Source organism: Harpia harpyja, chromosome 10 (assembly GCF_026419915.1).
Source record: "Harpia harpyja isolate bHarHar1 chromosome 10, bHarHar1 primary haplotype, whole genome shotgun sequence".
Taxonomy (NCBI): domain Eukaryota; kingdom Metazoa; phylum Chordata; class Aves; order Accipitriformes; family Accipitridae; genus Harpia; species Harpia harpyja.
In genome coordinates, this window is record NC_068949.1 from 22,882,758 (window position 1) to 22,896,015 (window position 13,258).

At 39.8% G+C, this 13,258-nt stretch overlaps 1 protein-coding gene across 7 annotated transcripts in view; it reads right to left on the reverse strand.

The window, feature by feature from the left end:
* ZSWIM8 (zinc finger SWIM-type containing 8) overlaps positions 1–13,258 on the reverse strand; it is a 73,816-nt gene that overhangs the window by 29,875 nt on the left and 30,683 nt on the right. For all 7 annotated transcript variants that reach the window (XR_008236952.1, XM_052799532.1, XM_052799531.1 and 4 more), the window contains exons 4-10: positions 11,357–11,529; positions 9,498–9,605; positions 6,538–6,619; positions 5,137–5,257; positions 4,574–4,775; positions 3,509–3,684; positions 99–1,107 (exon numbers count right to left, since the gene is read on the reverse strand). Coding sequence is in view for 6 of the 7 variants with exons in the window: in XM_052799532.1 (XP_052655492.1) it covers positions 99–1,107; positions 3,509–3,684; positions 4,574–4,775; positions 5,137–5,257; positions 6,538–6,619; positions 9,498–9,605; positions 11,357–11,529 (1,871 nt within the window). In the remaining variant the exon portion in view is untranslated. The remainder of the gene's footprint in view (positions 1–98; positions 1,108–3,508; positions 3,685–4,573; positions 4,776–5,136; positions 5,258–6,537; positions 6,620–9,497; positions 9,606–11,356; positions 11,530–13,258) is intronic.

The following is a 13,258-nucleotide window of genomic DNA, read 5'->3' on the forward strand; positions in this document are numbered from 1 at the left end:
GTTAAGTGTGACAGCTAGGAGGCTGGCAAGACCATGATGTATACAATACATAAAACTGCAAAACTGCAAAACAGTGTTTTTAACTAGATTCAGCTCACCTCCATCCGGTTCTCCTGCTCCAGAGGCTTTATACCAGCAAATATATCCTGCTCCTCTTCATTTCCCCCTTCAGCTTTGTCATCATCTTCCTTGGCTACCTCTTGTGGATTCAGATAGTATACCTGGTAATCATCGTCGTCTTCTCCATCATCCCCACCCCCTGCTGCACCATTGTCTCCCACTTCTTCTGGCTTCAGGCTCACACCACCGCTGTTCTCATCTGCAGAAGGGAGGTCATCATCACCACTACCCATTTCCCCCACAGGATCCTTGGGCGATTTCTTGGCCATGGAACTGCTCCTGACACTGGGCTCAGGTCCCTCAGAGAAGTACACCCCACCATCCTCCTCAAAGGTGTCCCTGTAGCTCCTGCTCAGTGGGCTTTCTGTAAAACTAAATGTGTTGCTGGCTTCTGCCCCCAGAGCCAAGCTGCTGTCATCCAGGCTCATCTCTGCCAAGTCTGGCTCCAGAGAGCTGTCTTCACTGCTCATGCGGCGTTTCCCACTATGTTTACTGGTCAAGCCTTTGCTCACTGGCAACTTTGCTTTGCCCGCTGCAGTCTTGTACACAGCTTTATCACCTTCTGCTGAAAGCCGTCTCAGAACCCTCTGTGGCGTTTCAGAGACAACTTTCCGCTTTCCAGTAAGTTCCTTTGGACGAACTGCTGGCTCTTGGGGAGAGGGACGCAGCCTGTCCCCAGGCTGCAGACATGGTCCCCCGGGCTCCTGTCCATGGGTTCTACCAGTCTCACAGGCAGTTTCTGTACACTGCAACCGGCAACTCCTCTGCTGGATGGCCTTTACCCAACAGAATGAGTTCTTTTTGTCAGTGCTGCTATATGTGATCCCAGGAATGGGATAAGCTTCCTCCCAGTTGAAGTAACAGGCTTCCACAGCTGGCTTGAAACCCTGGAAGAGCTTCTCCAGTGATTTCTTGTGCTGACCCCTCTTAACATTATCTATGACTTTCAGCTGCCACTGTCTGAGCTGTGAGCAAAGGTCCCTGCGCCTAAAAGAAGAAGCAAGAGGACAGGTTAGAAAGCAGAAACAAAATGCACCTGTGACAAACTACCTCTTAACCTACAGAACACCTCCTTTTGGTCAGAAACCTCTTCTGCTGAATTAAGCATAGACAGCATTAGTAAGACGACAGGCTGAAAAAAGGAAACAGCTATAATAACAACCAAGTCCTAGACAGGCCCACGATATTGAAACAAAATGTGAACAGTACCAACATGAAAGCACAATACAAACTGGAAGGTTTAAAATGAAATACTGTCTGCCCTGTTTGCTTCTCTGCCCCAAATAAGGTATTAGCAATGTGAGCCTCAGCAGTCTGAGACCAGTGAGTGCCATGGGGAGCTGCTCTTGGAATCATTCATAAAACAGTTTGCGGCAGCTGTGAAACAGCTCTGGGAACAACTCCAGTCAAGACATTCAAAAGTACAATCTAAACAGCCTACCCAGAGAAGCACAATGCCAGACAGCACCACCTAATCTACCTCTTTACCCTGATATGCCTATCTAGAGCCCAACAATTTAAGTTAGGCTTTAGCAGACTGTCCTCGGGAGACTAAACTCTTGCAAGCCATAGGCACAGAACAAGCAAGAGAAAAATAATTGATGTTCAAATAACTCTGAGGAAGAAGCAAGCTGGTAGGGTTATACAGACTTAAATTACACAGCAGTTAGTCCCACGCCCCATATTACCATGGGAAGAACAAAGCATTTCTGCATTTCCCAGCTCCAAATCTCATGCAGGGCCTAAGCACGAGCAAGATAGTCTAAATGGATTACATGTTTGGGTGATCTAATTCAAGAAGAGCAAAAGACATTTCTAGAAATTGCACCAAGTGTCTCAATCAACTGCCATCTTGTTTCTGCCACAGATTTCAGAGATCTGAGGTACAAGCCCAACACTTCAATCCTCTCAGATTTCCTATCAAAAGCAAAAGAACAAAAAAATCAAATCAAAACAGGGTGACCCAATTTAGGTGCAAAGGGTCTAAACAAAATGGACTGCTTCTATTTGTCCACTAAAGAAATGAATTAACAAATGAGCAGACTGGTAGGGCTTAATCAAGGAGAGGTTTTTCAGAAGGAAAAAGAAGAATGGGGAACTACTCAGGAAAGGTAACATAAGGATGAGACCCTGCAATGAACTAGGAAGGAGGTAGCAAGTCTCCTTATGATTCACTGGAAAGAACAGCAAGGACAGGTAGAAGAGGGTTTTTCTTGGTGACTATTCAAACGCCAAGATAATAGGTAATCAAGCAGGAGCACTTCAATTATGCATGAGCTCAAGTAGGAGATCTGAGCAAATTTGAACTGCGCCAAATAACTCAAATGTGAATACACATAGCACAACTTCATACTTCATTCAAAGCCAAAACCTTTTATGGTTTTTCTATGTGATCTGATTGATGTTTGTGTTTATTTTAAGCCTCATTCCCAGTTTCCTATGGTTTTTGGTTTGTCTTCATCTCCTATATTTAGCTACTTCATATTGTAAACTGTACAAGACAGAAACTGCATCCATTTTAGTGTCCCTGATGTACCTTACATAGATAGGGCATTTTATTAATGTTACACAACAATTCACAGAAAGCAAATCCTGTTAATGTGTAATTGTATTGAAAATACCATCCTGTTTTCATTTGTTCTGAAAAACTTTCTCTGAGCATTTATAGCACATTAAACTAATTCAGTACATTTTACACACCACACTTTGTAGACTAGATGTACAAAACAAATTATTACAATGTCAACCACAATATCTCAACACGAGACCTCAGTACCTCCACTGCTATTCAACTAGTGCTAAATAAAGATGGCAGTGATTTACCAAGGCACAATATGGTTTAGAAACCTGCAGAAGCCTCATGATTTTAACTCAGACAATTGAAAACACTGACTGAAAATCATACACCGGTGACACTGTTTACCAATACACTGCAGAGAATAAATTCCCTAAGAGCACAGAAAGCAAGAAATGGTTCATCTTGAAACAGACAACAATGAATGATTGGGCCAAACAGAAATCTATTAAACTGCTGAATAGTTAAATTTAGAAAGCATTAAAATTTATCAGTAGCCAGTGTTATAATTCAAAGAAATGTTCTCCACTGGGACACTAAATTGCAGAATTACACTCATACGTAAAAGAGAACTCTCAGAAAACAAATTATTCACACTACATTATGTTGCTAAAAGTGAGCAGCAATAACAATTAAAGTTTAAAGTAATTATATTGCTCCTCAACCTTACATAGCACATAGTCCAGAAGGACTAATGGTTGAACAGGTAATGAGGTAATGATACAAACATAAGAAATCTACAGGAAGAAACTCTTGAGTGTGCTTGAATATCACAGAAATAAAAGAGAGACTGGATCTGATTCTGGTGCTCACCTCTGTGGACTAACAGTTGGGTCAAGGACAGCCAGCCTCCAAAGAACAACCATCTCATCACACATACTTGCACAAGCATGAGCAGCTACTTCTGACTGGCCATTGCTGCGTCCTGTGTGCCCGCTAGCACTGCTGTGTGATGCAGATGTTCGCACACTGTACCACCAGCCGGTTATCTGCAGAAGAAAATGTTCAGTGGAGCTGTGTTGTGGCCAACATCTCATCCCCTGCTCTCACTTAACCTCATAACTGCAAGGAAACAGGATCTGTAGCTAGTACCATGTTTTCATTCGACTACAACATAACTACAAACATTAAAGCAGTATTGGTTTGTGAGAACTAAGGGCGTCTCAAAATTTTTCTGGTTAGAAGGCACATACCCACAGAACAAAACACTCACAGGAGGTTCTCTTACTAGAGGCCTTCACACTTGGAGGGAAAAAGTGAACAAATGTCAATTTATGTTACAGAGTGAGATCAGTGTCCTGAACTCTCAAATGAAACCTTTTTCTTAATACTATTTTTAAAAACATATATTTTAATATAAAATTATATTAATATTATATATTAATATATAAATATAAAAATAATTAATATTAAAAATTTAGTATTAAAAATTTATTACTTAAACCCATCAAAAGATATCTTCTACAAAAATAACAAAAGACACTGAGATTCTGCCACCCAACATATATCTTCAGTGTTTATCAAAATGACAGCTCATATGTGATGTACTTTGTTTATCAAAAAAAAACCCCATTACAGTAAATCACCTTGACTGGGCAGAAATCAAATCAAATGTGCTGAACAAAAGAAGTCAGACTCCATATATTCATGTTAAAAGGACTGAGGTATTTTGGGGATATAGTGTTACCAGGACATCACTAAATCAGCACAAGAGCAAACTGTAACATCATTTTAGTGTGGAGAAGCACATGCCTATAATGCATAAAGACTGTTAAAAAAAATTTATTCAGCCATGGATTGTACAGGCACGTGGCACCAGTCACTGGCTCAGCCTGGTTCCCCAGAATTTTGCCCACCACAGCAAAGAGATTTGAATACCTGCTCATAGTTGAGACACTGGTCAGTCAGAATCTCCAGCAAAGGAGCTGCATTGCTATCCCGTCTCTTAAACATCTCCCGCACAATGGAAAGCAGGTTCCAGATTCCTTCAGGCTCTCTTCCTCGCAGGGGACGCAGAAGACAGGCCCACTCAGCAGCAGCTGGTGGCTCCGTGGAAGAGAGATACATTGAATTCACATCACTGTAGATAAAACAGAAGAGCAGGGATAAGAAAAAATGAAATCAAGCACAGCCATCCAAAATTCTGAGTATATTCTACGTCCAGAAGTATATTTGCACCTTAAATGGGACAGACATGCATAACCTAAAAGAGAAGATGCATAACAAGACCGAGAACGCTACGCAAGCAAGGTATTGTGCAAATACAGTGTGCTCTACTGAAATAACATTGGACAAGCTATGCAAAAATACAGTCCAGAAGAGTGACCATGAAACTAAGCATCCTTCAGTTGATGGCATCACATAAGCGTACAGGCTATACAGTGAATGAGCTTACAGATTGCACAAATATCACATTCTCCCTTCAACAGGAAACAGTTTACCTGAAAACAACAGGAGAGGGTCCACAGAATTTATGAAGGGTTTTCTTTATGTTGTCACTCAGAGTAGATTCATCTAAGTACCAGGTGCTTTGATCTGATGCAGAGGGTCCAGCAGTGGGATCTTGACAAAAGAATAACACATATACAGCCTGCAGGCTTTGAAGATATTTTCCTCTGTGTGCCCAACCACAGAGATTATAGGGAGTACACAGGCAGTGTTACAGTTTATTTCACCCGTTGCAGAACTCACTATTCAGAACTATCTTAAAATGCTATCATAACATAACCTTAACCACTGACAACACTAAATTGGGAGACATGGCTGGCATGTTGAATGGTAGCACTACAACCAGTGGCACCAGAAGAAATTAAAGGACTGTGCCAACAGAAACTTCATCAAGTTCATTGAGGAAAAATGTACACTTCTGTACCTGGGACAGAAAACCTTTTGCATCAGCACAGACTGAAAACCAAATGCTATGTAGCTGATAGGGCTTGGTGATTATGGTGGATGCCAAGCTGAACATGAACCAATGGCAAACTTTCACTGAAAACACAAAACAAGAAAACCCCCAACCTGCAAACTGGGATATATTAAGAAAAGCACAGCTAGCAGATTTAAGGAACTTATTTTATCCCTCTCTACCTGGCACTGGTAAAGTTACACCTGGAATATTGTATCCAATTTTGGGTCCCCCAGTCCAGGAACGATACTGAGAAACGAGAGAGGATATAGTGGAGGGGTATCAGGATAGTTGTGAGCACGGAGCACATGATCTATGAGGTGAGATTGAGGAAGATGGGCTAATTTCTTCTAAAAAGAAGAGGGTGAGGGGTGATCAATAACAGCCTACAACTACTTGGAATCACAAACGCAATGCAAACAAACCCTTCTTGGCACTAGAAGACTATAAAAACAGGTATTCATACGGGACATCAGGAAAAAATTCTTGACCAAAAGCATAACGCAGCACTAAAACAGGAACATTCTGTAATGTCTCTGGCAACCAAGACTCGGCTAAGCTAGCCCAAGCCACAGCTAACCCAATTTAGTGTTGCAAACAGTCCTGTTTCAAGTAGGAGGTTGGAGAGGTCCCCTCCAATCAAAATTTCCAGAAGTCTACCATAAATACTGACTTAAAAAGATAAATCTTTTGTTAGAAAGGTGCATTGCTTGACATTCCCTTCCTCTGCATACACTCTGACTCGTCCATTACACCAACAATTGCCTGCTTCTGTGCCACATATACATGCAAGTGCCTGTACTTAACCCTTTCCCTTGACCTCCACCTGCAATCCCAGCTACGTGGTATCAGACCAGTTTAGAAACTCAAAGCAATGGAAATATATCCACTTCCTAGCTGTGGCACAGATTACTGAAATAAGATATATCAAGGTTACCTGGGGCTCCACACACTGTGTTGATGGCAGTAGACTGAGAAGATAACAGCTCATCCAGCAAGCGCTGAGCTGTTGGAAGAATCTGAAAACATGAAGCAAACTTTCAATATACACAGTATTTCTTATCCTGATATACCCAGCCAAAGATTTGCCTGGATTTTCATGACTGAAGCACTCTCATAATTTCAGAAGTATCAAATACACACCATCATGTTTTGCGAAAGGACGATAGAGGGTGCTAAAGATTATACAATAGCAAACCAGCTGTTACACTTTCTCCTCTCCTTTCTCAAAGCAAAGTGATATGCAAGACTTACTTCCTACATTCACACCTTAAGAAGTAAACAAAAACATCATAGGTTATTAGTTCCCTTCTCATTTCTTGAGTAGCAGCAGCCCACAGAGAGTGATACTGCAGCTAATTTTGAGAGATATGGAAGTGACTGCAGTCAAGGTCACCATTTTTCCACACTTTGAATGTTCTTTATTTCTTGTTCCCAAATCATTTCTCTAAAACCCAAGCTAATGGGAACAGAGGAGCAAACTATAAATCACATCTATACATAACTTTTCGGGCAGACTTTAGCTTATTTACCATCCTGTTAGCAAAGGGACAATCTATATATTAACTCAGACACAACAGTAAGCTAAGGCAATGTCAGCACTAAACTAATCATAGCTTCTGGACAGTTCAGAGCATAAGCAGAGAAGGCTCACACCTGATTGCAAAATCCTAAGTAGATATACCCTTAACGTCCTCTTTTTGAAAGAAAAATGCACAGTAGAAAGCATTTTTTCCCAAACTAAGTCTGAGTTGAAACTATAGATCCATTTAGCCTTTAGCATGCACACTTACAACAGGTTAGGCATATAGTTAGGATCTAAATGACTTGCAACAGAATGTCTGATATCCCCCCACCTCTCTCCACACAACAGCTGAGGTTAAAGATCACACTTACTGTAAAGCAAGGTACATTCAGTACACCTATATTTGCAAATAATACAGGTCCATCTCAAACAGATGGAAGAAAAACAATGCTTCAGAAGGATATTTTGCATTTCAGTCACCTGAAGAAACAAACTCAGCATTAAGCTATTCTTGTACCTTCTTCCACTACTACATATTTTAAGTCACCACAAAGCAGAAAAGTCACAGGTCTAGGCAATGTCACACCTTAAGGTTGAAGTATCAGGGACCTGCAGTGACTCTCCTTCGGGCATTTTTGCCAAGATATTCATATTTAATTGGAATAGGAGTACTGGCTTCATGAAGGGAAATAGCTCTTGGGAGAAGAACTGGGTAATAAATTCCAGCTGCTCAGAATCACTGACATTTTCATAGATATGGAAAACACTTGCTACAGAGATTTTGCAAAACATCTCCTTATCTAGCTGCATTCCTACAGACCACCATCCCTTTACACTTGAAAGTAATTCAGCATTATATATTGCTGTACCATAATGTCATTCACAAGCTGGAAATAAGTATAAAATAAAATCATGTGTACAGCCTACTCTAATTCTACATCATGCAGTCAAAATATGGGGTCCCAAGGTATCAGAGTATCTATCTCCACTCAGAAACCTTGAAGACCGGGAATGAGGCTGTTGGAAGAGCTTGGGGCATGCCTTTCTTTTTTCAAGGGAATTACACAACACAGGTTAAGATGCATCTGCCAATAAAACCCAAACTTTTCTGTTGAGCAGCATCCATCAGATTATCTTGCAAGATAGTAATATTTAAATTAAATAATCTAGATGTTCCTGGGTACACAGCTGGTACACGTGACCAAAGGAGAAATAAACCCTGCAAAAAGGAGCAGGCACAGAATATTTGAAAGCAAGCAACTCACATGCCATTCAGGAAACAACTACCACTGCTGCTAGCCTTTCAAAACCCTCCTATTATTAAGCACCAGACTATGTGACATAAAGCTCAAAGTCCTTAAGGAGAGAAGAAAAGCTTTGTCTGTTACATAATGCAGCAAGAAGCACACACTATTGGTGCTGAACTCTCAGCAACAAAAACCCCAGTATTTTTATATCACTTTCATATTATACGATTCCTTGATTTCCTCTCATAAGAAGATTAGTATTTCTGTAGGAAATTTAGAGGATGTTTTAGCAATAGAATACCTTAGTGTCCCATGCACAGCACCATAATATGAATTTTAGGCACATGCTGATAGTAATCTAACTCCTACTTAATACATTATGCACATACTACTGAAATGTGACAGATACCCATGCAGGTCAGTTTTTCTCAACCTCCTTTGGTTGAACCAGCACAAAAAAATTGCTAAGCCCTTATTTTTTTAAAGCAAACATTTCACAATCACTTAAGTATTTTCTGCAAGCATTTTAGGCAGATGATACAAACGACCTGGCCTTGAACAACATAGATATTTAAGGAGTAAGAGAGCAGATTTTGCCTTTGACTAATTAAATGTCATGTCTACTACTTTCCATAACCCAAATGGTTCTTATGAATCACCAAGAAGCTACACTGGGGGAAGTCAAAAGGTCACCAGTTGGGTGCATTAGAAAGTGCCCACCTAAGGCATATACAACACATCCCCTGGGTAGTCTTCTCCACTTAACTAACCACACACACAAGAAAGAAGCAACCTGATTTGTTCTGACCCAAGTTTTTCACCACCATGCATTTATTTTATTGTGTTTGATCTTCCACAAGCTAAGCGCATAGTCACGCTAATATGAATAGCCACTACTTTTCTTTCCCCTCTTAAGACACTTCTAATCTTTTACTTGGCAATAGACAATTGTCAAATAACAGAATGGCAAACCTGAAAAGCGCAAGAACTGAAAGCCTTCCCAGCAGCTCACAACTGAATAGCATAACTGGTTATCTTGCAACATAAGACATCATATAAATTGACCCAAAATAAAGATAACTGAATTTAACAAAAAGTCAGTCCCTATCAATTGTCCCCATTTACCTGTTGTGGAAGTTCACTGATTAGGTACTGAGCAAATTTTTGCAATTGGTCTCTTTGTAGCCGAGACAAGGACTCAGAAACAGGTGCTCGTAAGCATACCGCAGATGCCTGAAGAAAGAAAAGGAGATATGAACTGCCATTAACAGGTCAGACTTAATGAAGCTGTGTCCACTGAATGAATGAAGTGTCATGAACAGTAGCTATGCTGATGCATATCATGCTTGGTCTTGATGGACAATTTTTCTTCTGTAATTATGTGGTGTGTTGCAGACAAGATGCAAATAAGTTGTCTATGCTTCATAAAAAACTGTTTTTAAGAGTTTCTTTTCAAGGAAACTGCTTTAACAGCTGTGCTTAAGGTCTGTTGTTGCTAGCAATTGCACAAATACTGGCAGGGATTTCACAAACAAACCTCTAAAATAGGACATTATTCTTTAAGCTTCTGGCAAACCAATCAGTTCTGTGGGGGGCTGTTCCACAGAATCACAACCGCCTCATTTATCTCATTAGAAGATTGAAGAAAAATCTTAAAATCAGTCTCTTTCCATATCTTAGAACAACTTAGATGATAAAAAAACCACACCACTAGTTTCTTAACCTTTTTCACTCTACAGAACAAAAAAATGCCCAAATGGCACCTACCTAAAATTTAACCTGAAAACAGGCAAGAGCGGTTTGATAGTAAAGATGTTTCTGATATTGATCTGCCTACATAGAGCAATATACCTTGGCTTGCAACTTGCTAGTGTCAGCAGTCGGTACATACAAACATGAAAATCCTTTCACTATCATTTTTCAGGTAGAAGAAAGGATTGGAGGGAAAAGAATTATTTTTATCTTACACAAGGTTCAAACTTTGAGTGTAAATAATAGAAATGAAAATTTGTTTCCTATCCTCACTCTCCATACTCACCTTTTAAAACTGGAACTAATAATTCAAAGCCGAACCCATTTTTTTGCCAACTCTCCAGTCTTAAGTACAGACAGTATTACGATGATTTCACAAGAGTATCAGTTTAAGCCTATCACAATTTTCCATTGTGAAATATTAACAAGCTTCAGCAGGTTATTAGCACTTATTTAAGAATCTGGAGTTGATCATAAGCATGTTAGCTATAAAATGTTCTGTGACAGCAAAAAATCTTCTGTTCCTTTCAATCATCCAAGCTTAATCCTTCCTTAAGATATATTTCTCAGCTTCGCAAAGACTGAGGAGGAAATTAATCTGTATGCAAGACTGAACCCTCAACTTGTGTATTTCATGCTGATTCTATGCATTTTCACCTGGAGTTCATTGGGATAAGAAACACCTACTTTTCACTCTATATAAGGCCTCACAGAATACAAGCAGTCAAAGAAAAACATAAACTTAAATGACTGGTTGAAATCTACAAGTCAAAATGACAGTTACCTGCCTCAGTATGTGTTGAACATAAAGGCCAACAGTGATCAAAATTACTTTCCTTCTGCACTCTGATCAAACAACCTAAAGAAGAGCTTTCAAATCCCATATTTCCAAAGACCTTTAATAAAAGACTAACTATTGGTGACCTTTCACTCCTTGCAGAACTGAAGGAAGAATGAGTAATTCTAGCATTTAAATGAGAAACAGGAAGGGGCCAAAAAGGACTCTGTATCTACCCATAGCAATTTGCACATTATCAAAGGACATTCTGCAGTTTAGAGCCTCAGACAATTCACTCTGCAGACTGCAACTGTGAGCACACATTTGCACAGTCTGTAACCAAAAGGAGTGCCAAGAACAATTTCCCTAAAGAGAGTGCGTGTTGCATGAAACGGTAATGAGGAGAGACTCAGAAGATGCCTAGGGAAGAGCAGAACTGTATTTAAAGGCCTACATTGTGTATCCGGAAGAGGCAGAGCGCCACGACGTGAGCACACCACTTGGCCCCAGCTCCACAGGTACAGCTACATGACGTGATCCTGCATCGGTCAAACATCACCGCCACGTTGTACGCACCTTTGGGTGGCACCATCTGTGGGGGTACCACAGTGGCACTTAGATGGAAACCTGTTAAAATTCAAAGTCCAAAGTTACTCTTCTGGTGCTTGGGAGACAGATTCAGCTAGCACGGAAATTTAGGTATGTGCCATTTAAACAGTGAAACAACATCTCTAGCAACAACATCCGTATGGGGACGGACATGAATCTAGAGTCTCCAGCACTTGTTTCTTCCTAATCAGCTATGGCAGAACATTAGCAGAGAGGCATAATGTGTTATAAAAGGTTCAAAAAGATCAGCTTTTAATACATTAATTTATTTATATATTTACTTCTATTAATATTTAACAAAGAAAAGCAGAACTGGACAAAGCCATCACTGAAAAGTGTGGTTTATCTGATCACAGGGTCAAAGCTAGACTACGCATATTTTAGGCATGGTTTCTATGTTAATTAACTCTAGCAATGGTGCAGAACAGCTAGGTGACTTCTTCAGAATTATTTCCAAGTCAGTCAACTTTCACAATTTTACAGTGAACTAAAGAAGGCAGCACTTACACCTGAACACTTTCACTCTGTGGCTTCAGAAGCTACCCATTTCTCATAAATTATCTATCTCCTTGCAATTTTGTGAATATCCCATTTTTATAAACCATGTACTCAGAAAACAAAAAACCCCCTCTTGCTCAGACTAAAATAAATGGAAAGGGGAAATTCCAGCAATAACACTTGAGCAAATCCAGCCCCATTAATCTGTGATCAAACAAATAAATTATGAATCTCATCTTAGGCAGGATGACAAAGAACTTTAATGAGGCTTGGCTTCGTGTAAACTCATGTACAATGCATACCAGTTGCACTCATAATGCAGCTTCCTCTACAGATAATGGTTATCCAGAGGCATACATATTACAAGCAGGAAAAGGCCATCAGGACCATGAATCTTCTACTTGTCTTGAAGGTCCCTATCTCCAGTTAATCATTCTCTACAGCAATGAGTATCAGCCTCAGAACCTTTCTGCTAGTCTCAAATTCAGTTTTAATGAAGCATAGAAAGCACCAAGGGTATCAAAGCCATAACCAAAATTCAGTCCAACAATCTACCTCAAGTGAAAAAATATGGCTTGGGACAGGTGATTAAAATAGTTTCTCCATCATTAGCACAGGGAAGTACATTATAAGTCCACACTACTAAGTTTTTATGACGATATTGTAAGATTATAATAATGATGGTGTTCAGGAGTGCACGTGACCTACTAAATCCCATTTAAAACAATGTGCACTATTTCTTCCTCAAAATATAATCTCTGTGCCCATACAAACTTGCTCTTACCTTGCTTAACCTTTCTATTTCTCGTGTTCACCAGAATTCAAAATCCTCTTCCTGATGTGGGTGATTATTTTGATTAGTACACATAATGCCACCCAAATTCTTCAGCCATTTCAGCAATTGGAACAGAATCAAAACAAAAGAAGGCATTCACGCAAAATTACTGCACTGCTTATTACTAGCTACAGTTCTAATTTACGTTGCACACTTGGATAATACAACCCAAACAGTTCAGCTAGTCCTTCTGTTATACTAGAAGCATCTCAGACTAATGCCAAAATGCCCTAATTTTCACAAAAGCAAATTAAGCATTTCACAAATTGGAATTGCAGCAATTCTGTTTCACTGAGAAAAAGAAGTATTCGAAAGGTGGTAGAGAAGAATGTGTCACAGCTATACACTCTTATCAAGCTCCTACCGTGAAATTTTTATTTGTATATGAAGACAGTTGACTGATTAAATGCAAAG